The 26479-nt window shown below is 45.1% G+C and overlaps 1 protein-coding gene across 1 annotated transcript in view; it reads right to left on the bottom strand.

Moving 5' to 3' along the window:
- Positions 1 to 26479, bottom strand: part of MTREX (Mtr4 exosome RNA helicase) — an 865138-nt gene that overhangs the window by 584940 nt on the left and 253719 nt on the right. The window contains exon 10 of the mRNA XM_078675087.1: positions 24417 to 24519. Within this exon, the coding sequence (XP_078531213.1) occupies positions 24417 to 24519 (103 nt within the window). The remainder of the gene's footprint in view (positions 1 to 24416; positions 24520 to 26479) is intronic.

Raw genomic sequence — 26479 nt, 5'->3', positions numbered from 1 at the left:
GGGGCATTTTCTGAGCATAAAGAGGACACCCCTAATACCCCGACCTCAGATCTCAACTGAGTTGAAAGGTGGACTGAAGGAGGACTGCCCAGCTGCACTCGGGGACCAGCAAAGAGGCTGCACCGTCAAGGACTGCATCTGCTGGCTAGTGGAGAGATGGAATGTGCCTCCAGTGTCCTGCTCATGGAAAAGGTGTCTCCAGAGTCGAGTGAATCCCAGAGATTGCAAGGGTCAGATGACTGGGCTACTGTTCGCTGCACAGGAACACAACAGCAGAAAAAGCTTGATGGGGCAGGTCGATGACCGCATCACATCCACAACATCCTTGGAGCCTCTTCAGAATCCTTTATCCCTTGCATCAGGACCCCTCTATAGGAATCCATTGCAACGCAAATAAAGCGCCTGGAAGTGCTCGAAGGCTGCTTCTTCTGTGGGGATAACAGGGCCTTGCTGATCCCCCTGAGTAGCTCCCTGCAAAAGTTGGTTTCTCCACGTAACTACCCAACCAACAACATTTTCAAGGAAACTTGTTTAAGTGTCAAATGAGTTGAATTTGCCAATGGTTGTTGTCGGTTGAGTAAAATGCTTCAATTTATTATTTCTTGTAAATTCCATATCTCCGTGGATCTTTTTCATTTTGGTGTCTAAATTTATATAAAAATACAGTCTATTTTTTAAAATTGGTGTCCGATTCCTTGAATAGTGTGTCGATTTCTAATTCAATTATTTTGGTGCTGTTTAAATGCTTTACCCTTGCTCCTCTGTGTAAGCCTTGCTGCTCAGTCCCACAGCTACCCAAGGTTGAGCTGAGGGGATTGACAGACAAAATCTACCGAACCTAAAGGGTTTGGTAATTGTATTAATTGGTGAGGTTGTACAAGCATACCATATAATACACCCCATTTTCGCAAAGGCATAATGCCTTTGAGAGTGCTGGGTAGGTGGTCTATAGTAATAACCTAGCGGAAGAGCCCATATTCTGCTAGGTGAGTTGGCCCAAGTAATGCAGATGTTGTAGCAGTTGTCTAAATACGATAGTCTTTTACAGTTATTCACCAGTCGCCTATAGTTTCTTTGGGTCTAATTCCAAACCACCCAACCTTCCTCAATGATCAGATTTCTTCAAACAGATGTTACAGCTTCCCTGTATGTTTTTTCAGTCAATGAACACTTTTTAGTTTCTTTTCTGCAAAAACAAAATCTCCTGTCTTAGTTCTCCAACACAATAACATAGCAGGTACATTTTGGGGTAGTTGGAGATATTGCTTGCTTCCTGTGAAATTGGCTATTGGTTCGTACATTTCTGAATGAGTATAAGGGCAATCCCCCTTATGGCTCCTTAGGTCAAGTTTCCAACTAAAACAACTGGAGCTGCACGCCGACTAGTGTGTTTCTTAGGGGACCATGAGCATTTGTGGTCATAGATTTGCGGTTAGCTTGATGGACAGGAGTACCTGCCCATTCATTGACTGAATAAATTAATTAATCCTTTCACATTTAATTTGTTTTGGAAAGTTAGTTTTTCAGCCAGTACTTTTAATTGTTCTAGAATTGTTGCACGAAAATCCTAAATCGACTTCAAATATTACATTTTTGTTTCACACGTACAAGCTGAATTTGGAGTGCGACAGCTATTTCTCTATGCTTAAATCCCCCTGGGCCTACATCAGGTTGTTTTAAAGTTCTACACTGTGCTGGGTGTATTTGTGCCTGAAAAGGGTGTAATAGAGGAATAATGCAGTGCATACTAGTGTGCGCATGGTGAATGCATGTGTTGGATGTACATGTGCCTATGAGTGGTACAGTACCTGAAGGATGTAGAGCTGTACAGTGGGTGCAGGATAAATTCATTAACTGGGCGCACGTGTACCGGTGAGTAGTACAATACGTGAGGAGTACAGTGCACGCATATTAAATGGATATGCAGGATGTAGGTGTGTCTACGAGCGGTACAAAACATAAAGGATACAGAGCTGGGCAAAGCGTGCATGTTAGATACAAGTGTTAGATGTATGTGTGCTTCTGAATTGTACAGTACATGGAGGATATAGTATCTTACTGTGCGTGTATGCTGTATACATGCACTGTATGTAATGTGTGCCTGTGAAGGGTACAATATATGGAGGGCCCTGGGTTCCATTTTGCAGACCCAGGCCTGCACGGTGTAACATGGAGAGTAGGATGTAGAGAGATTAATCTGTCCCCACCCCTCTTCCACCTCCTAGACAGATTTGTGGATTGCTGCACTCCTGTAAGCTGGGTGGCACACACCACACACTGGGGAGGGGAGGACCAGTACTCTCTTGTTCACTTCAAAGGGTGCTCCTTAATTCAGTGTGTGTGAGGTCACACGGAAGGGGCCTGGGCACATCTCAGGAAGGAGATGGGCTGTTAAGGGAACTGTCAGGCTGGGGGCCCTGAGCTAACCTTTTGATGCACTTATCACTGTGGCATCCAAGTATGAACTCTAGTCATGACATCCAAGTATGAACTCTAGTCATTCTTCTGGCCTGTGTTGTGGAGCGGTCAGCTATAGGGACACTCCTGATATGGAAGACTTCTTTTCAAGAGGAGCAGAGGAGTTGGTACGGTACTTCAAAAGAAGCAGAATCCTAACATAAAATTTGAACTACTCAAAATCTTAATCACATTTGTGTCTGAAAAAGGACTATTAGAAGGGGAGGTTGAGATCCCAAAAATTGCCATCTGCTAAGCAGCCAGACTGACTGCGTGAGGAGGGGGAGCTCTACGAGTCTTCGGACTTTCATCTGACTTCTGACTGTGATCAGTACTGGAGGCCAAGGCATGCTTTCCAGGGTCTAGAGTTTGTGCCTTTTGGTGCCTTGGTTACCTTCTGCCGTTTGGCCTTCTTGGCATCTCTGGTTGCACTCCTTATGGCCTTGATCCTTTCAACGTAGATGATTCTCTTTTGTTTTCAAATCCAGGCCCACTGCCAGCTCAGCCTTGTCGATGTTCTCCTTTTCATCTTCACTGGATAGCACTACGTCCTTGAGGGCCTCCTGGTTCCTCTGGGTATTGGCCATGAAGTGGTGCGCCAGGCACTGTTCAAGGTCTTGAGGATAAATTCAGCTCAGGCCTTACAGTCTCTGAGCTGGGGTTCTCAGCAAACACAACTTGCACATCTCGTGGGAATCCATCTGTGCGAACTTGTGATATCAGGTGGGGCAATATTTAAAGTAATGCGTCCATGTCTCTGCATTCTCCAACCACGTGGTGCTAATTGGCGGGATCCCCTGTGGGAGCAAAGAAGGTCCCCCTTCTCCATCCTTCAAGTGCGGTGCTTCCTGTTGATCTTTTTGTAAAGTTTTTATACATGCATAAAAGAATAAACCATTGAAGTTTGACTTAGAGATGTAATTGAATTGTTCAAACTTTGTCTTTTTAAATGATTCATGCTGTCCCCAACACATTTTTTCCATGTACGGTCCACAAGCAGGAATGAAAATGCCATTATGACAACGCACAAAGTAATGCCACATTGTATTTATTATTTTGTGATTTTTTTAAATTTTTATTCTTTATATTATTCATTAAAGAAACAATCACAGTCAATCAGTTACAGTCAGCTTGTGTCTGTTATCGCACCAGAAATACATTTTGAAATCAATACAGTTTCGCACTTATAGCAATAGGAACGACATTTTAGTCTAAGTCTTCTGAGCCGGGCCGCGAAACATGAGGAGGTTCACACAAGTTGCCTCTAAAGATGTTCCAGCTGGACCAGATCTCTCCCCACTTGCGGGGGCAACCTCTCGCTATATATACAGTCTTTTCTTGCAGCACGCACCAGTCCATGTCACTTTGCCAGTCTATAAGTTTTGGTGGATTAGGGGCTCCCCACAGCCTGGCAATGTTTCTTTTCGCCACCATCTGCCCAAGTGTCACCCATATCTTCCCTTTAGAAGGCAGGTCCGTGGGCTCCCAAATGTTCAGGAGGCATCTCTTGGCCTCCAAACGGATCTCCGCCTCCCATACCATATTTTGTGATTTTTAACGCTGGATAATTTAACAGTCTTTATTTTTCTGTTCTAGTTATTCATCAGCTACAGTTTTTTACTTTTTGCCCTGTTTTGTAATGATGAACGGTGTCCCCAGCATTAGCCACGAGTAGAGGGGGATGTCGTTTAAAAACAGTCTAATGCTGATAAACCACATTTTAATATAATCATGTTTAATTCTTAGTGGCGATCCATCGATTAGCCACATTCTCGAATTGCTGGAGGCATACGCCAACACATAAAAGGAGCTTTGTTTCCACATGCTGTCACACTGCATATGTTAATACATTGTAGCAACTTCTTGCGCTCCGAGTAAGCGTAGACAGATGGCTCACACCGAAACTTTGTAGTGCTCTTGGATCATGACGATGGCATATGCCGTTACAATGTAGCAATTCCTCATAGCTTTATTGAGACTGACTGCTTGCGCAGATATTTGGCAGTAATCTTGATAACTTCCCACTATAAAGCCACCTCTCGGGCAGCCATCTTACTGCACTCAGTTTGACCAGTTCAGCATGCACACTCACGTAGCAGCCGCCGTCCCGATCTAATCCTTATCCATCTGGTCTCCTCTGCCACTTCCCTTGTAAGTTGTCGAAGTGAAACCACATATCTGGCAGCTAAGATTGAAGGTGAGCAGCAATATGAATGGTTTTAAGAGAATCTTACGTGATTGCTCTTGCATATGAGTAGTTATCTAAAACCGGTTTGGCAACGTAGACCATTTTAAAAACTTTTCACAATGAATCCCAAGGGACCTTGAAGGAGTATTGCACTTATCGCAAACTTCTTACAACCCAGAGATTGTGGTACACAAACCAAGATCGGTAAGAGCGCTATCTTTTTGAAAATGATATCTCTCACTATCCCGTTTTGAATCAATTTAAAATGTTTTTAATTCAGGATTGTATATAATCTGGATCTATTTTCTGTAAACCATCCTGGCCGGGAGGGGTCACATTCACATAATCTGCACACCAAGTCACACTGTTTTTATAGTATCAAGGTCCAGGTGAGATGATCCTTCGCTCACCTGTGATATTCCACAAAGTAGACGCAACACAGCCTGATACCCAATATATCTTTTGTTGTGCAAGCTGTTTACACGTTTGTAGTCCTGAGGAAGCCCTGTTGTGATGGTTGAATAGGAACACGTACCATTAGGGTCGAAACGTCGACAATATTGATGCTAAAGGTTCCATATCCTCAGCCAACAAGCCTGAAATACTTACAAATAATACAATAGACAGTCTGATGAGCACAACGAGGGGCCAGAGGGGGACAGGTACTTCTCGGTCCCTGAAGAGTCGGAATCTACCATCGCTAGCAGCGACGAGGATAATGACATATCGGATGCAACCAAGAGCTCTGGGGACAGCGGAGGCTCTAGGGGGCGATGCACCCAAAAAAGACGCAAGGGGGTAACAAGACGGGCGGGATCCCCTATGAGCACTCACAAGAAACTTATATGGGATTATTCAGCCACATCTAGCATGTATCGAGAGGAGGGCCAAGACGGGCAAAGTGAAGTGGGCAAAATGGATATTATGTTTGCCACCTTAAAGCAAATACAGGCAGAAGCCAGAGCGGAGAGCAGAAGAGCTAGGCATGATACAAAAAAAATTCAAGCCTCAATCAGGAAAGTAAACAAAAAAATATGAAGAGGTTGGGGAGAGAGTGGTAGAAGTGGAAGAGAGAACTGGCAGGCTGGAGGATGAAGTCACGGACTGGCAGGCATTTAAAGGAGAACAGTCAAAGGTCGTGGAGGATCTTCAGTGGAAGGTTGAGGATCTGGAAAATCTTTAGAGAAGGAATAATGTTAGGCTCCTTGGGCTTGAGGAGGGGCAGGACCCAAGAGGTTTTGTCATCAAGCTATTAAAAGGGGAATTCCCAGAGGTACCTTGGCAATGGGAGCTCGAAGTGCAGAGGGCCCACAGATTTCCTTTGACACCGAAGAAAAGGCGGGATGGGGGGGCAGATACGCTCCCAAGGGCCATGTTGGTGTTTCTGGGGAATTTCCTAGCAAGACAAGAGTTGATAGAGAAGGCCAGGCCGGACACCAAGAAAGCGTTCGAGGGTATAACATTTTTTGCGAGACCAGACTTCTGCCACACGACAGTGGAGAGACGGTGGCGTCTCAGGCAACTGATTGCTGCATTTCAGGGTCAAGGGGCAGAAGCGTACTTAATGTTCCCAGCTAAGCTAAAAGTTATATCCGCAGGGCGCATAAGAATGTTTTTCTCGGAAATAAAGGCGGGGGAGTATCTGGCAGAATTAACGGAGCAAGGGAGAAACAGAAATAAGAAAGAAGAACTATAGTAAAAATGGATTTGTAAAATTGTAAAATGTAAAATGTACAGGCGTAATGTTTTAGGCTGGCGGACTGGGTAAGGTCGGCTCTCAGCCTGGGTGTAGAAAAGGAAGGTGGAGGGCGGTCTAGTGTAGAGGGAAGGAGAGGGGGGCGACACTACAACGCACAACAGCCACACATAGGTCATGCTTGACCTATTTGCCTGTGGTAGGGGGTGGGGTCGGGTGTGGGGGTAGGTGAAGGGGGTTGGTGTCATACAGTACAGATTTTGAGAATATATAAAGGAGAGAGACAGCAGATAGACAAGTACATAGTAGGAGTTGGAAAGGTGGCAAAAGTAAACATGCATAAATGGCAGTTAGGATAGTTACGCTCAATACCTGTGGACTAAATAATGGGGAGAAACGGCAAAAGCTTGCCGCGATGCTGCGCTTCTGGAGAATTGATATAGCTTGTCTACAGGAGACGCATGTGGCCAGCAAAGACAAGTTCATGTTGGAACAAATGGGGTTCGATGTGCTTGCCTCTATAGGGCAGGAAGTTAGAACTAAGGGGGGGGCGATATTAGCCAGGAAAGGGGCTGTAAAAATTAAAAAGAACAAGCATTGGAAATGCAATAGGTCTCGCATTAGAAAAGTTGGAGCTATTGGTCTTGTAAATGACACATATTTTATTTATGTGTTGGTTTTTAAAATAGCTAAATTGATAGCTTTGTCATTTACAATGCCAATAGTTATAACTTTTGCAAATGTGACACCTATAGCATTTGTAATGCAATATGTTTTATTTACGTGACTTATATGTATTCATATTCCAAATAACAATGGCCTTTTTTTAATAATTAATACTTAAATAAAAAGTTATTGTAATTTATAATGGCAATAGGGGTGTAGAGAGGGGTGTAGAGAGAGGGGTGTAGAGAGAGGGGAGAGACGCAACACCAACACAAATCCAGTAGCATTAAAATATTTACAATAAAAGTGAAGATAATCAGCATCTCGTAAAAATGTGATTCTTGGATAACTGCTGCCAAATGGAGGGCAAGAACGCGTTAAAATTACAAAATCGGTAAGATCTGTGCCTGGCTTAATCAATCAATCTTGGGCAAGAACAAAAGCGATTTGAAGAGGACATGACAGGAAACAACAACTGAACAGAAGACTCAGCCCGCTGTAGGGCAAATAATTTTAGAAATGCAAGGTTGGCGATGCATCTAAAATGGGATATGGTTTACCTGAAAATTTCTAATTTCTTAAAAGTCTCAGCACGGTTATAACGTGAATAGAAAAAATATGTGAAACAGCCTCAGAATGAAATAATCGTATGTAGGACTTCATAAATCACCAGACAGGATAACTGAGGAGGTTAATGCGCGCAATATAGGAGAGAAAATGTGTGCGGGCGCCTGACCTAAGCCACAGACCTCAGACACAGCTTACAGTTAACTTGCCTGATTGATACCGAGGGTTGTGAATAACCTGAAGCGATCACTGAATTTAGAGAAGATACCACAGAGGATTAATTTGTTTATAGCAGGAGTTCTTGTTGTAATTGCAGGTAACAAGTTCCAGTCCTTGCAAAATAACGCAGTGGGCTATGTCTTTGGAGCAAACATCTCCATGCAAATGGCGAGATTTACGTTTGAATATGTGCGAGGTATTTTCTAAAATGAGAGCGTTTGGTAGTAATTAATACCATTATTTAGTTACCAAAAAAACAAAAACAGTAAGACGAACAAGACGGAGGGCATTGCTGTGGGGAGGGGGCGAGGAGAAATGCGAAACGGCCGCAGCAGGGGGCGGAGCGGGGAGAGCAGCGATGGGGGAGAGACACGGGCCGTAGTGTGAAGCAGCAGGGGCCTTTGTGCCACAGACCTCAGACACAGCTTACAGTTAACTTGCCTGATTGATACCGAAGGTTGTGAATAAGGTAACAAGTTCCAGTCCTTGCAAAATAACGCAGTGGGCTATGTCTTTGGAGCAAACATTTCCATGCAAATGGCGAGATTTACGTTTGAATATGTGCGAGGTATTTGCTAAAATGAGAGCGTTTGGTAGTAATTAATACCATTATTTAGTTACCAAAAAAACACAAGATCACAGCGAAATAAGAAAGTATAACTTGAATCCTAAAACAAAGGTGAATGAACACAGGCGAGCTGGCCACAGAATATGCAAATCGGTTTAATGCAGCTGCACGCTGCGACTAACACGAGTTCATGTCATCAGGTCCAGGCTTTGGTCAAGGTAGCCAGCAACAGAACCTGTAGTGTCAGAGCACGATTATCCTACAAGTTTTGTGCTTCTTCTGGGCTTGTGCTCTCAAGTGAAGTTAATGGCAACCAGGCAGTCACTGGATTCTCAAAAACAGAGTGTCCCACAGTTGCATGGCATTCACTTGGGAGGCGAGGGAGGGAGGAGAAATACGAGACGGCCTAGCGGCCGTGAGATGTGTGAAGCAGGGGGCGGGGGGGAGCGGATGCCTTTGAAGTGAAGCTAAGCTTCACTTCAAAGGTGTGGGAGGAGTGCGGCTGAGGGAACAGACGGTGATTTGATGATGTGCACGCGCATTTTAGGTCAATGCGCTTGCGCATTGACCTAAAAGCCACGGGCACAGCACCAAATCGCCCAGTTAGGTAAAGTCTGTTTAAGACGCTATAGTCTCGCAAGCTCAATGCGCATGCACATTGACAGGCGAGACCTAAAAAGGAGGATCAAGATGGGAGATGGGTGTTGTTGGACTTGGAGACTCTGGCTGGGAGACTCACACTTATCTCACTGTATGGGCCAACTGAAGATGAACCAGAGCTGTTTGAATTTGTAGATAGGGAATTAGCACTGTGGCCAGAGCCCGTGGTATGTTGTGGGGATCTGAATATTAATGGCTTGGATGGCTTAATTGATAGGGATGGGGGTAGCTATCGGGGTAGGAAGAGGAAGTCATTCAAAGCGGTACAGAATCTGGCCCGGCATAACGCTCTGGTTGATATGTGGCCGGAGAGAAATCCAATAGGCACAGGCAGCACCTACTATTCAGCCCCACACAAAACGGTAGCTAGGTTGGACTATTTTCTCATTTCAAGCTCATTGGTTTGCAGGGCGGCAATAGAACGGCTCCCCAGGATAGTGTCGGATCATAACCCGCTGGTTCTAAGCCTGGAATTCGTTAAAAATAGGGATAAGACGATTAATACATGGACATTTGAACGGGGGTTGTTGAAGGAGAAGGAGTACGTCGCAAGGATGCAGGAGTGGATAACACAGTTCTGGGACATTAATAGGTACTCGGCCTCAGCAGACACGGTGTGGGACGCGTTTAAGGCGGGAGTGAGGGGCGAAACTCTAAGTTATACGATGCTAAGGAGTAAGAAGGAAAAGGAGAGGATGGAAGCGAGGATTAGAAAGTTGGTCCGTTTGGAGGAGGAGTTAGTGGCAGCAATAAGCAGGCAGGAATCGATTGTACAAATCCTGTTGGATCTAGTGGTTCAGAAGGCAGAGGCGGGGGGAAGTTTGGCCCAAAGGGCTGCAGGGAACTTTTTAGCAAAAAAAGAAAAATGTTACGAATACAATGAGAGGGTGGGCCACTTGCTGGCAATTAGGACTAGGCAAACTGTAGCAGCAGGGGAAATAAAAGAAATTAAGGATAGTACAGGGACTATAGTCAATAAGGTGGAGGAGGTACAGGAAGTGTTTAGGAGGTTCTACGAAACATTATATGAACAGGATACAAACAACATAGAGGGAGAGATGAAAGAATATCTGTCACAGATACCGCACGTAGGCCTAAGTTCAGAAGAGTGGGGAAAGTTAGAACAACCAATGACGCTCCAGGAGGTAAGAGAGGCGACATTTAGTCTCCCCTCTGGTAAGGCATCTGGCCAAGATCAAATCCCGGCAGAATTTTATAGGGCTTTCTGGGATGTGCTAGGAATGGACTTGTGGGCAATCTGCTGCATGGCGCAGGGGGGCAGGGTAGTCCCACAGTCATGGGCAGGGGCGGACATAATCGTACTATTAAAAAAGGATAAACCTCCAACAGAGCCAGGCTCTTATAGGCCGATCACGCTGCTGAATGTAGATGCCAAGATATTTTCATAATCACTGGCTAAAAGGTTATGTAAGGTTATTGAGGGGCTGGTATCACCGACACAGCATGGATTTATCCCAGGTAAAGGGACTACCCAACACACACGGCAGATGATTACTATTCTAGATGCAGCCGAGGTCGCAGGAGACCCTGTCGCGGCTATTTTTTTAGATGCCGAGAAGGCCTTCGACAGGGTCCCCTGGGAGTATCTGTGGAAGGCCCTTGAATGGGCGGGAATAGGCAATGGATTTATAAAGGCAATACAGGCACTCTATAAATACCCATCCGCCAGGATAAGAATGAATAAATCTTATACGAAGGCAGTCCAGATTAGGAGAGGGACAAGGCAGGGATGCCCGGCCTCGCCTCTATTGTTTGCCATTTATTTGGATCCTTTTTTAAGAATGCTCGCCCATAACTATAGGATTCCTCCAGTTAGGCTGCACGGGCAGGAATACAAATTGTTTGCTTATGCGGACGATGTAGCCATTACAACTCCAGTACCGGGGGGGGGGCACTGCTTGAAATAGAGCAAGAGGCAAGGAAGTTTGGGGGATTCTCTGGCTACCTCATAAACAGAGGAAAGACACAGGTAGTGAAGAATAAGTTCACAGTATTCCAGGATACGAGGGTAGTGTCGGAAGCAATGTACTTGGGGGTTAGGGTGTCAGCAGATTTGGATAAATTAATCGAGATTAATATGGAGCCACTTTTAGGGAAGGTTAAAAGAAATACGGAGAGAATTAACAACTTACATTTGACGCTAATGGGGCGAATCAATCTGATTAAAATGGTTACCTTCCCGAAATTCTTATATATCCTCAGAGCGATTCCCCTGTATTTTGATGGCATATGGTTCAATAGGATGGAAACAATTTTGAATAAGTTAATTTGGGCACAAGGGAAGACACGAAGAGCCTACCGCTTTTTGACACTACCAAGGGAGAATGGGGGCTGGGGGGCGCCCGATTTTAGGCTGTACTATTGGGCAGTTGCCCTTCAATATTCTCAAGGGCTTTTAGGCGGTAGGGTCCAGAATGGTGAGAGAGAGGGCTGCGTGAACATCTATGAAGCAGTATTGGGGAAGGAGGCAGAGAATGCCCTACTAAACACAGTGGAGTATGCCTACTACAAACACACTAGGTTCAAGACCCTAAGTGCGGTATATAGAATCTGGAAGGCTGTGGGGAAAAAGCTAGGAATTGGCAGAGTCAATAGGTATTTGAGGCTGTATACAAACAATGATCTTCCCGCAGATGTCTTCAGGGATTCAGTTATGAGGGATTGGGATGGGAAGGGGATTAAGAAATTAGGGGACTTGTTGGATGTAAAAGGGGTGTTCTTACAGTTTCAGGACATTCAGACGAGATTTAAGATATCAGGCAACAATTTTTTTAAATACCTTCAAGTGAGGAGCTATTTTCATAAGAAGCAGGGTGGTCCAATAGGGTTTTCACACTGTAGGATTATGGACTATCTGGAGAATAGCATACGCGGCACGATCAGGCAATTGTATGCAGAGCTCTATGTACTAAAAACAGATGATAGAGAGAAATATGCCAACAAGTGGGGGCGCACCCTGAGGGTTTACAAGCTTCATTAGACTTAGGTCGGTCTGTGCTGTGCTCGGCGACGTTACAAACCCATCACTATAAAACAGTCTATTCTTTGTACCACACACCGGCTAGAATTGCCCAGTGGGGGGGAAGCACTGGAATAACCTGCCCGAGGTGCAACTCAAATGGAGCTAATATTACACACGTTTGCACAATGCCCACAACTCTATACATTAAAACTGGCAATCGAAGAATTTTTGGAGGGCTCCTTGGGGCTGAAGATTAAATTAACGGATGAGCTGATAATGCTAGGGGTAAGGGTAGGGGATCATACCGAATACCCAGAATTTTTGTTTATGGTCACGGCAGTCCTCAGGATTATTATTGCTAGGGCCTGGCTAGACAAGACTGCACCTACATTCCAGACATGGATAGCAAGACTTCTCTCCACATACAATATGGAGAAAGCCATCTATGATAGAAAAGGCAGAAGGGCAAGGGCATTGGGGTGTAGGATTTGGTTTCTTATGGAGCAATGGAAGAATAGGGGGAAATAGGCGTTACAATCTGTTTTTTCCCTGTTTTTTTTTTTCTTTTTTGTTCGACTTTTTGTTGCTCTTTCTCTCAAGTGATGGTTTTTATGTGTATGTTATATTTGTACTGTAAAAATGTATTGGATCAATTGGAAAAATGTGGGGGGGAAAAATTTTATAAAAATATTTTTAAAAAAAGACAGTGATGAGCTGAAGTAAAAAAGAAAATAGACATCTTGTCAAATCATCGTCCACACTGTTCATGTTATTTGTTGTTTTTGTTGTCAGATTCATACAATCCTGTTGTCATTTTGTCATGGAGTCACTTGTATGTCACTTTTGTATAACAACCTTTAATTCTCCTATTATTGCATAACCGTGGTATATGAATACGAATACACTGTATACCTACAGACTTGTGTGTTGTGTCAATCATTTTTTGATTTGTTCAAGTTGACATAAGCAGTATTTTCAAAGAAAAAGTTCTTCCCAAAAGAAGTCACAGTAGCTTTATAGTATTGTATATTCAATTTCTGAGGGACACAGGGCAACCCCATTATTATTAATGGAACTAGACAGTAGGGGCACTGAAGTGGTCAATGGATGAAGAAAAAGGCTGTGAATTGGCTTGGCGAAGTGACACCAGTACTGCACCAAGGGGTGAGACTCGCATCAAGAAGATGCAAGAAGGTCCTGATGCCTGGAATGGTCTACCAAGAAGTGGCTGAATCAACACCTCAGCTGAGTTTGTTCAGGAATCCATGAGGAGGAGAAATTCCACTTGCAAGCTAGTACTGAAAACTGCCAAAATCGAACGTGACTATCAGATACAGTCAGACTTTCAAGAAAGACTTCAGAGTGCTAAGTGACGTGAAGATCAACAAGAATACCACCACTGCAACCTGGGGTGACCATCTGCTTTTTTGGGGAAGTGGGTTTCGGGAATGACCCTGAGGAAGACTCAAGCAGCAAGATGTGTGTGGCTGAAGCGCTTCGCCTCCAACACAACTCCACCTGACTGGAATTGGCACTGCTGTAACTTACCTGACAGTGTGGGTGATGCCACTCACCACATACAGAGATCCCGCCGACTAGACTCCGGGCTGCACACTGCCAGGAACTGCTCCCTGCCGCTCACTAACAGTGATGTGTGCATGAGCTGTATGCACAGGAAGTCCTCACAAACTGTTCCATAATGCCAAGAAACTCCTTAAAAAGTTCCCACAATCTTGACCGAAGCATAGGTCTTCGTCACTAAGGAGTGATAATTGGAGAATCTTGATCAGGAATGATAACGGCTTCTTGTTTTCATTATCTTTCTGTAGGCTTTGCAGAATTTCTAGGGTGTTCAGATGAATTGCTTTATGATGCAGTACAAGATGGTAGAAGATGTAATACAGTCTATGGTAGAATAAGTCACAGGAGAAGCAGACAGCAGAAGATTAAACTACCCTGCAGTGGGATATATGGGGTGAGAGCAGAGGCAGAATTAATATACATCAAACTGCTCGTAAAGGATTGCTCTTAAAGTCCGAATCCATTAAATGCAGCACTCTCTGAAAAGACCTGCTTGAACTACTCTCCATTAATGTTGAATGCCACCTCGGCGCAGTCTTCGACATAGACTTGCCTGGAGTTATGAAACAATGCACTGCTTCCACCTATTTCCTAACCACCTTGAGTTCTATAAATTTTTTGTTTGTTCTAACTTACGTATCAGCGGTTTTCTTTTTCCTAAAGCAAAAAATATTCAAGTAAGCATGCACAAAGCCACAATTATGACAGTAGTGCTAAGATTAGTGCGGAGATGTTACATTTTCAACATGCACAACGTCAGCTTTGTGCGGCCTGGGCAGATATGCTTTGTTGACAAATAATCAGTGAGGTTAATCTTTTACATAATCAAAAGAATATAGTTGTTGAGCAAGATTATGAACAATAGTTACTTACCTGTAATCTGTGGTTCTCCAGTATTGGTGTCTTTCATAGATTCACATGCCTGAATCATTCCCCGTCGTCGGAGTGGGAGTCCCACGGTATATAAAAAAGCAATAATATGCTATAAATACATAGTAAATACCAATAAAAAACAAACCAGGAAGTAAAGTAGCCAAGCTACAGAAGAAAAAACTTCCACATTAGTGACTATCCCTGTCATTTTGTGTAGCCCAAACTGCAGCCAATCAGGCGACAGCACCCACCAGAAGGTTCCCCCCAGAGGCTCAGGCTGTCAGATTTTGTCGCACGGAGTGATAGTAAACCAAAGTATGCTAAGAGCCTCTGAAGGGGAGGTGGGCGGGTGCATGTGAATCTATGAAAGACACCAATACTGGAGAACCACAGATTACAGGTAAGTAACTATTGTTCTTCTCCAGTATTAGGGGTGTCTTTCATAGATTCACATGCCTGAATCAGAGTAGATAGCAGTAAATATCCTTGCTAGGCAGACGCCATAGTAACCCAGCTTGTCAAACTGTGCACATTATATGAATTATATATAAAATGCCTTAGCATAGCCTGGAGCATGATAAAATGCATCTAGTGAAGAATGTGCACTCTGAAAACGGTATCAGAAGCGTCTGACTGCAGGAAAAAAGGAGGTGGGAACAGAGGCTCCCCTTAGCTGAAAAGATTACATAGAACTGCTGGACACATGGAAATATCGGTCCTACTGGCTGCAGCAAACAGTAGTGATTGGAGAAAGCAAGGCTGCTAACCTAGGTTGCCGCTCTGCCGAGGTGCTGGAGAAGAACTCCATCAAACAGAGCAGTTGAGGAAGACATTGGCCTGGTAGAGTGCATTCTAGGGGCTGCTAGCAAAGCTGTTCAACTTGTGCATGGCAAATATCGATCGGAGCAAAAGATCAATAATGCAACTGTTCGCCCGGACCCTGTTGGGTTTTAACTAATCGTACCTTAGTAATAAATTGATCAGATCTGCGAAAACCGAACTATCCCTTGTAAACAGAACATTTGAAACCTTTTCTATTATCAAGTGTATGGAAAAAACCACTTTGTTGATAGTGGTGGAGGCAAAGATGCAGTTGAATTTACCGGCTCGATCCGAAAGAAATTCCGGAGGCACGTTAAGTAGGAATTCCAGAGTAACTCGAACCACCATAGAGTTATAGAGAACTGTATGAAAAGGCTAAAGAATCGAAAGATCTGAACCTAACTGACTCTAATAGAGGACTGTTAAAGCCAAGAAAAAGAAAATGACACCTTTCTAAGTCATCGTAGATCATCACTGAGGAAAAGTTGAAAGGATATCACATGAACTGCCCTATTACCACACTGAGATGTCTCGATGGTAATGGACGAACTGGCGGAGAAAAAACAATCTGAAATTTTCTTGAAGGATTGAGTTATATTTTTTGAGGAATAAAAAGATGTGATCCCCTCTTGTCGGCATCTGGAGCCGCTGCCAGGTAAGGCACTAGTAGAATTATGAGGCAATCCTGAACTTGACAGCTAAATGAGAACAAACTGGAAGATCCTTTCCATTAAGAGTAAAAGGATGAACTCTAGCCGAACAATATCAGATACCGCAAAAACATTTGCGTTGGAGACCTTGTCCCTGTTATGGCGAACACTCCCTTGCAAACCGCAGGGATGTTTAGATAGGCGAACCAAAGGTAATCAGGGGCTAGGCCACTGACCTAAAAAATGGCTGTTCCGAGTGATAAATCTGGCCGCTCTGGAAGAAACTAGATCCGGAGGTGGACATGTCCGGATTGATTCGCACTCCGACTGGAAAAAGGAGAAACTCAGTAAACCAGTCTTGGCGAAGCCATGAGGGGTGAAGAGGGACACTCGACACCACTCCATTTTGTTCTTTCGGAGAACTCTGGGACCCAAAGGTATCGGTGGAAAATGGAATCAGATTGAGATCAGTTGGACGACAAACGCATTTCCCTGTAAATTCTTGTGGTGATGCCAACTTGAAAAGCACCAGTATGTGCTGTTCTTCTTGGTCGCGAAAAGACCAGATCTGGAAGCACCCTACTGCCGAAATTTGAATCCACATTCCGTAGAGGAAAAACTCAATTGAGAGTGGAAATTGTCGTCCTGCTGAGAGTGCCTGCCAGACTGTGTCTTGTACCAGGAACGTGGAATCGCCAGAAAGTTGTGTGCGTTCTATCGCTCATGCACATAGATCACCGGCTTCCTGAGGCAACAAAGCTGATCTAGCCCCTTGTGTTTAGTGACATAGAGTACACCAGTTGTATTGTCTATGCGCCACAATACAGTTGTCTCCTCGAAATTATTGCGTAACAAAATTGGAGGGCAAGGAAGATGGCTCTTCGCTCAGCAGGATGATGTACCAACCTCATATGAGGGCTCATTTCCCTAAGACCTTCAGCCCCTAAATAGTGCTCCCCAATTCCTGAGGGATGTGTCCATGGTGATTGTGCAATTTGATACCTTTTTGAGGGAAAAAACACACCTTGTGTATAAATTTCTGTCTTGGATTCACCCAAGAAAAAACCTCTCGCATCGAGGAGGGGTTGTAATGAGATCTTCAAATGAATCAGAGACGTGAAACCAATGTTTATGCAGTTGCTGTAGCAGCGTTATCCTGTGCAGAAGGACACTCACAGGAAGCAGGTGGAGGTCATGGCCCGCTGAAATTTGGAGAATGTAATGAAATAGACTAATGTACTCAAAAGAAACAGCAAGAAAGAGCTGCAGGCTTCTCATTCGTAAGAGACAAACACCCTTGCTGAATTAGCATGGACTGTTGTTCCTAGAAAATCCTGTGTCGTAACTAGGAATAATTGGGACTGGACATGGTATATCGATAAAAACCAGGCATTGAAACAGTGACTACAAAGTCTGGGTGTACTGGATTGCTTATTAAGAAGAGTGATCCTCTGTAAATAAACCTGTCTCAGAAATGATGAATGCGTATGTATTGCAGACACAGATAGGCTGCCAGAATCTACATAAGAATCACGTGGAGTGGACCGAGAGTCCTGACAAGATAGGCCTGTGATATAACTTAGAGTATAGATCAACCACGTTCCGTGCTGTGGAAGCATTGTTACCTAAACCTTGACACTCTGGAGGTCGAGTGCACATGTTGGGTCCCTGGCAGTAACATTTGAAAAACTTTCTGGAGGTACAACCTTTGAAAAATGTTTGTGCAGAGATGACAAAAATCCGGCGCTACATATCTGACCAGCTAGTTGAAGAGGATCTGAGAGGAAAAAACCTAACTCCTTATTAGATTCAGAACCACTCCGACGGTCCCTGATGTATCCATAAGTCAATTTGTAAATGACTCGCGCAGATGAGTTGAATGCGGTCACTATGAAGGCGTAGCATACAGGAAATTGCCAAATTCTAGAGCATGCTCTTTTGACATCACAATTAGAATTTTCCATAGATAAATAGCAGTGGTGACCAAATGAAATCTTAGAGATATGCCACCCTTATCCCACTTGGAATGGAGTCATGATGGGCTTTAAAGTAAGTCGTAGTGTCCTGGAAAAATGACGTCCTGTATACGATTTAGAGTCGAATCATACAGTTGCATATCAGGTACTGGGTGGAACTTCTTGGATTAAATGCGAAAACTGTCCTCGGGCACCCCGAAAGAGTTGATCCCCGTACTGTGGAGAATCGAAGGCGCGGTATTGTCTGGTCAATATGATGGCCCAGAAGTAACAACTATAAAAAGGTACGGCCATTATCTCAGTATGGACTTGTGGGCGAGGAACTAAGGGTTCCTCCAACCTTAACTCCGCAACACAATACTGCAAAACTTGGAGATGTAATGTACACTGCACGGTGTTTTGTTGATGATTATCTTTTGTCCATCCTTTTTGTTAAAAAATTCTAGAAATGCCAGTGTAGGGGTATTCAAGGATACGCACATTCTGTGCCCCTATGCTAAAATTGATCCTGTCCAGAGAGCTAAAAGATTGCCCGAGAGTCACCAGCGTCGATCTTTTGGCTTAAGCAGAGCTCAAAATCACTGTCAATACAATATTGAAAGAGAAAGAAACCGTCCGCCTCTATCCTGGTGACAAGGGCTTGACGAAAGCGCGTCACCGTTCCTTACATGAGGAGGTTAAATCCGTCAACATCCGCCGGAGGATAGAAGAATAAAGAATCATGCAAGATCCCGTAACTTGCTGAAAGGAGGCTACGACTAATAAGTAGGGTAAAGTAACACTGTAATAAGCCCAACTGGACCAAGCGTCGACTAACCTGACCATGGACTGGGTCCAGCATCAGAGAGGTCAACAAGAAAACGTGACCCTCAGTGTCCGCATAGGAAAACTGTTGCAGACTTAAACTACTGTGGAGGTGACTGCTGACGCTGTCAGTCTACAAGTCCTCCGTAGACGTACTTCTTGTTGGCAACGAAAACTGATCCTTAACTTGGCCAACATTCCACAATAAAACTCACCATCACTGAGGATGATTGATGAATCAAGTAGTTTGTCAACTTTGAAAGTCGTCGACGAGCCTGCTAGTGATTAAGAGAACTGTCGTCAATGGGCCAACTGTGTACGGACCTAAAGCCTGCGTGGCCACTGCCGATGTGCCCACTGTTAATGGCCCCAACTGCACTGTTTATAGGCCCACTGTTGATAGCCTAGAGATGCCAGGTCCACTGCCAATGGCCAAGTGCCGATGGATCACATGTCATAAGGGCCACTGTCAGTGGCCCACTGCTATTGAGCCAACCGTCGCCCAAGCTTTCAGTTGACTATGTCAGCTGAATAGGCTCACAAACGCCGACGAGACTCTTCACCGTCTATGACTGCTCTTCAGCGTCGATGAGGGACACACTGCTCCGTCGACGAGGCACCTCATCTCACCATCGACGAGGCACCCCTCCGTCGACGAGGCTCCTCACCGTCGACGAGGCACCCCTCCGTCGACGAGGCACCCCTCCGTCGACGAGGCTCCTCACCGTCGACGGGGCACTCCTCCGTCGACGAGGCACCCCTCCGTCGACGAGGCTCCTCACCGTCGACGGGGCACTCCTCCGTCGACGAGGCCCCTCACCGTCGACGGGGCTCCCCACCGTCGACGATTGCTCTTCAGCGTCGACGAGGGACACCCTGCATCGTCGACGATGTTCCCCACCGTCGACGAGGCATCTCACCGTCGACGAGGTCCTTCACCGTCGACGAGGCACCCCTCCGTCGACGAGGCTCTCCACCGTCGACGATTGCTCTTCAGCGTCGACGAGGGACACCTCTCACCGTCGACGCGGCTCGCCGTCGACGGAGCTCCCTCGTCGTCGACGAGGCTCGTCGTCGACGCAGCCCCCTCGTCGTGGACGAAAGGTTCCCGTCGACGATGCCACCATCACAGTCGACGTTGCTCGTCGTCGACGCGGCAAAACTCGTCGTCGAGGCTCAGCATTGACGAGGCAAAAGTGCATTTTGTGAAAAAGCTGTTGGTCAACGAAGCTCTTTGTCGGCTGCGCAGCATCCTGCGACTTACAACCAGTGCATTTGAGGGCTCTGTCAACAGGATCCTGTAGCCCTGTGACACCGTAGATCACCAGTGACGGCAGAGATTGCCGTCGTAGAATACCAAGAGCGTCTAGTCAACAAGCTGGCACCTCCTCAGAAGAAAAATGCACAGAACGAGTCTAAACGCCTGAGAGTAAATCTCGTGGGCGTAGATGTGGGAGGCAGACTCGTAGCAGGTCAAAGACCCTTACCTTAGAAGCAACCTCAGCTGGTGAAGTAAAGCCAAAAACATCACTGCACAGAAAGGCGCCATATAAACATTGAAAATCCTCCCACATCAGAAGGGGGGTAGCCAAATCACAAGAACATCCCCTTCTATCCTACCATGTCAGCAACAGCCAGACAAAATGATCCATGGAAACGGTCTCAGCTTTCCACCAGTGACACAGGGTCAACAAATAGACTTCGTGTGAGAAAATATCACAAAATTTAATAGATATATATAATATAAATGAAGAAACTGAGCAGAGCTCAGGGAGACTCCCTGCACACGACGTGCGGTAAAAAATCTGACAGCCTGAGCCTCTGGGGGGAACCTTCTGGTGGGTGCTGTCGCCTGACTGGCTGCAGTTTGGGCTACACAAAATGACAGGGATAGTCACTAATGTGGAAGTTTTTTCTTCTGTAGCTTGGCTACTTTACTTCCTGGTTTGTTTTTTATTGGTATTTACTATGTATTTATAGCATATTATTGCTTTTTTATATACCGTGGGACTCCCACTCCGACGACGGGGAATGATTCAGGCATGTGAATCTATGAAAGACACCCCTAATACTGGAGAAGCTCAGTACTCCGAGTCCTGGTATTAAAAATTACTAACCGCTTCTTGATCCAGTCTAGTAACAAGATGTTTTGACATCATTTTCAAAACCGAGTCAGACCCTGATGGATGAGGTCCAAGACAATCCATTATGAGCAAGTAGCTTCCAGTGTCACATTAATGAAAAATACTGCTAATAATAATACTATAATAAAAGTTAAAAGGATTGCAGTATCTCAAATGCTTAGTACGTTTATTTATTTATTTATTTATTTATTTTTTTTTTAAAACCTTTATTGTACAAAGAAAGCTCACAAATACGGGCCTACAACCCACGAGGGCTGGCCACCACATGGTAGATAACGTAATAAATGAAAAACAAAGTTGCAGCAGGATATGTCACCAGGAGCACAGGAGAAACAATAAGAGCATCGAGCAATCAGCAAGAACAGGACAATAAAAGGTTAATTTTCTAATGCGGGGTGGGGAAACAGAAGAATCATGGGCCGTGCAAAAAACAACCAGGGAGGGGCCGCGGCAAGCCGCCATCTTACGATCACAGAATGACAAAAGAGGCCATACCAACATAGCTATCAAAGAGTATAAACGTAATCGGAATATAAAGAAACGACAATGGCATCAATCAAATCGCACCTACCCGTCGCCGCCCCCACCCAAATTGAGGAGACATGATCAAAAAGGCCCACATAACAAAAGACAATACGATACGCATCCCAACAAAATAAAAGGACCCCCATAAAGGAGGAAAAAGGGGAGAGGGAAAAAGGGAACGAAAGAAGGGACTCCCACCAAACCACGCACCCCCAGGAGTGAAAGCAGGATAATAGAGTCCGGCAAGCGACATAGCAAAAATCGATACCGAATTACCCAGCGAGCTACAATCAGATACATACCGGAATACGAAAGTCACAGAAACTCCCCAGGGGGATACAGGAGGAGACGGAGTCCCGGAAAAAGTGAACAAACAAGAGCCATAGAACAGAAAAAGAGGAAATAAGGGAGGAAAAAGACCCCCCAATACGGACAGACCCCCCCAACCCGCCCCTAAAGCCCACCCTGCACCCCTGCAGAAGGCTACGGCCTACCCCCCCGCAGCGTGCCTGTCGCCCTAATTAGAACCCGAAATATAGCGGAGCAAAGTTAAGTCGGAAACAAAGACAAAAATGGGAAGGGAAGAGAAGGAAACGAGGGATGGGAAACACACACAGACATACACGGGGGAGGGCCGGGAGACAGGAGTAAACGCACCCAGCCACCCGCCTGAGTCGAGGAGCCAGGTCCCCGGGAAGCCAAAGAACATCGGGTTAAAGTCCAGGGGCACCAGTCAATCACACAGAACCATACCGGGACAGGTTGACCGTCCAAACCAGTGCAAGACTACCGCACACAGATGCCAATATACATCAGCCCTGTCCTTGTTTGTCCAAAGTGGAAACGGTCCGATCCAGCGAGGACCAGGTTACGAAGAACAGGAGACAGACAGCAGGAAGATCCAATGGCAGTCCGGAAAAGGCACGTAAAGTGAAACACGGACGATCCAGGAAAGTCACGAAATGTAGCAACCGATGCAGGCACAAGTCCAAGGATATGTCCAGGAGAACCGACCCATCTGGGCCAGCACAGGAGACATCGCCGGGCAGCAGCGACCGAAAGGAAGCGGGAGAGTCATGAAGGCCAGGCCAAGTAAAATCCAGCTCCCGGGCCCGAGAAAAAGAAGGTAGCGCAGGAGGAGGAGGCGCCATCAAGTTCCGTACAGCAGCAGACGCGGTCGGAGCCGGGGCCAGTTCCGCCAGGATAATTCCAGCCGCACCCCGCGGCGGCACAATCACATCTGGCCGTGGGGGCCCAGGAGGCCCGCCGTGAGGAACCATCTCCGAAGCTAGGATAGGCACGGTCACACAGAGCCGCCAGGAGAGCAGGGTGTCCAGTAACTCCTTAAGTGTAGGAAAACATTCACAGTATCCGGCACCCGGGCCATGCGGCGGGCCCCCAGCGCTCGCCCAGGCCCGGTCAAGACACTCGGGGTCGGTCGCCATTTTGAGAGTCCGACAAGGCAGCGCGGCTGTAAATCTCCGCCGGGGCGGCAGTAAGGCAAACAAAGTCCCGCTGACCGGCAACAGAGCACCCCGGGCAGGAAGGGGGGCCATCAGAAGAAAGGGATTCGCCGGCCACCCAACGCCGCCGGTCCCGTTCTCCGAGTCCGGGCGGCAAAATCAAAATGGCCGGACCGGAGAACAAAGGGAGAGCAAGCCGGACACACGAGGAGCGTCGACCGCGGAAGGCAGCGCCTCCACCATAGGCCTCCTCCCCACAGGAATCGGCCAGGAAGGACCTCCGGCCCACACGAACAACGGCCCTTCGACCACCTCCTCCGCGCCCCGGAGGGCAGATCCGCAGGCTCCGTCTGGCCCGGGAGCCGGCAAGAAGATCCAGGCCAGTCCGCCTCCGACACCCCAACACAATCCGGGGCACTGCACCGGATCCACAGCAGTCAGGATAACCGGAACAAGAGGTAAGTGCCTGCAAGGCGTCGTAGCACCACCACTCAGCAAACAGGGCTTCCCGGGGCAGGATTACAGCAGGATAAATGTGAAAACCCAGGCGGGCGAACGGAGCCGAGCTAAAGCGCGGCCATCTCGGTCGCGAGCTAGGCTCCTCCCTCTAGTACGTTTATTTAAGACAATAAAAAACAGTGATCAACAACTTTCATGAAAAGTTCATGTATAATATACACCCTCTGCCATCCGTCCCCCAGAGTGGGTCTGCAGTGAAAGCTTTTGAAGACCACTGCTTTAGACTATCGAAAAGCCAGATTCAAGATTTCATATATTCAGTAGACTTGGAGTAGGGACATTTCTACACTTCAGTTTGCTAGTCCTCATTCAAGTCCAACTAGACCTAGACCCTGTTACCAATGGTCACTCATGGTCAATCACAGAGCCTAATAAGTTATTTTCTTTATTTGTAAGCAGCATACAAATATTGATTTGGTGAGCTTTATATTCCCTTTAATCTCTTCCAATAAAAGCCTTGCAGAAATTGTGCAAAAGAAAACCCAAACCAAAAAATAAATTTAAAAAAAACAAAGCGACTAGTTCACCACCGCTTACCACTCGAGGATTTTCAAGCACATGCCAAAATATCACTGTGGGGATATAGTAGCATACAATTATTTTGAGGTCAAATGAAATAGAAGAGCACATTTATAACTCATAAAAACATTTGTATTATTAATCGGACAAATCAGGGCTTCGCACTGATTCTCTCATTAACATGGGAACAGTTACGAGTACTTAAGCAAGCGATAAAACAGCCAACTTAGCAGCAATCCAATTAGGAAAGACAAACCCTTAGCACATATTAAGGGAGAAAGGTAAATGAATTGAATAGAAAACAAACGCATTGAACTGCACAATTTCTCAAACAAAATGCACTGTCATCAACATGCACACAAAGATGCAACTATTTAAACTGGATCTGAGTGTGCGGGACAAAAAATGGAAATTAATACGACCAAACAGGTACAAAAATGCATACCCAATAGCAAACTAAATCAAACAGAAAAAAAGTCTATAGTGCACTTGGGAATTATTGCATGGTCATACTGTAAATATATATCTACACTTACCCTTTGTCCCCCCTTTCCGTCCTTTTTGGTCACCTTTAGAGGACTCGCCTGTATCTCTTAAAACCTGCATTGCCGTGTTGAAGTTATCTTCTCTGAAATCTCCCTAGAAGTAAAATATAACTTTAGCACAGTTTTTTTTCTACAATAAAGTGTTACATTTTTAATGATGTAACCTGGACTACCTATTTTCCAGGAAAAGTTCTCCTAAAATAACTTACAATATAGCCAAGACATGTTCCACTTTGCAACACCCATTACAAATTCTGCTTAGTGGCTTCTAAGAACACTTGCACTCTTTCTAGTATGAGACAGTACAGTCACCTACTGGAAGACATTTGGGTACGATAGACGTTGTGTAGCTCTAGGTTACATAATTTTGTGATCTGTTTTTTAGACCAGGAAAAATTAGGGGCATTTAGAAAGATGCTAAAGGATTGTATGAACGGCTGTATACGGAATATGTTATTTTCTCTGTAAGCATATGCCGTAGGTTGTAGTGCTGTAGATTTACATGCTGTGCATAATCCTGCCATCTAGTATGGAGCCTGGGCACTAAAGTTGCTTTACTTTGAAAAAGCTTTGAGTCACAGGACAGACTCCTCCCTTAGTGCACAATGTACACGGGCACCGATTACATACTTAGATTCTTTTCAGCAGAGTGAGGGAAACATTGAAAATGAAGTGGAACATATTAAAAAGTGGATGTGTCCTGTGCATTGCAGCTATTGAAAACAAATGTGCAATCAGTGCCCACTTCATGGGACAAGAGGGGGTGCATGTGAATATATAGCACTACAAGCTGCGAACTGATGGTTACATGGTAAGTAGCATGTTCATTCGTAGCATTTGTGGCTGTAAATACACGTTCTTTGCATCAACTATAACGCAGTATCCTCCTAGCAGTGGCTAGAGCGCAGATGCCAATTTCAGTATTAAGACTGCTTGGTCAACCATGCTTGCTGGTGCTCTAAAATGTCCAAACAGTAATGTGTTGCCAGTGTGTGCGGTGTTGAGCATGTTGCAGCCTTAAGTATATCAACTATGGGGATGGCTACTCAAGAATGCCATGATAGCTCCCTTCGAACATCTACATTCCCTATGTGGTACTGATAGCACTTCATTAATTTTAACATAACAAGCCTGGATGCACCTTACAATACATCTTAGAATACCTGCTGTATAATTTGTTTGATCAATGTATGGCTTAGCTCAAGCAACAAAGAGCTTTTCTCCCGTCAATATAACACATGAGTACACATTTAATACCTAGTGTGTGCAAAGCTCTCTCCGTAACCGAATCAGGTGGTGGGAAGAAGACAGGAAGCACAATAGGATGATTCAAATGGAAACGAGAAACTATCTTTGGTTAGAAAATCAGATTACTACAAAGGATCACAATGTCTGTATATACCTGAATGAATGGTTCTTGAACAGGGAGCGTCTCCAACTTACTAACATTGTGCAAGGAAGTTATAGCCATCAAAAAAGCATTGCAGGTGGACTGTTGTAGTGTAGTTCCTATATCCCTGAGAGGCTCTGCGCATTGGAATATTATACCCTGTAGTTTTGACATAGGAATGAGGTCAGTATGTCTCTATCGAGTACATTAAACTTAATTACTTGTGTGTGCCAGCTAACTCAGAGTTCACTAGAAACTTTCTCGAATGAACAAGAAAGGATTAGGTTCTGACAACCGCATAAACATGACAACTTTGTTTCCCTTAGAGTCAGAACAATATATTCAGAGTCGTGGAAACAATAGATAACTGTTTCACTCAGTCAATCGTGCATGCTTCGTTTCTACAGAGTAGCACAGTAATAGAGAGACGGGTGTTTCAATAAAAAGGGTTTATTGAACAGTCATTTCTCATGCAAGAGATATGAACTGCTACAATCGTAAGACAGAATGCGAAGTATAAAATGTACAGCGTTAGCAGTAAGATAAAATAATACTGTAATAGCAGGTCTTGTAGGTGTGACATTTAAAATGCATACATAAATAAAACCAGCTAAAATACTCAACTGGTGCTTCTAAAATAATCCTACCCCAGTGTACCTACTCT

This window comes from Lissotriton helveticus, chromosome 2_1, assembly GCF_964261635.1.
Source record: "Lissotriton helveticus chromosome 2_1, aLisHel1.1, whole genome shotgun sequence".
Taxonomy (NCBI): domain Eukaryota; kingdom Metazoa; phylum Chordata; class Amphibia; order Caudata; family Salamandridae; genus Lissotriton; species Lissotriton helveticus.
Note: the sequence above shows the minus strand (reverse complement) of the source record. Positions and strands in the feature narration are given on the sequence as shown.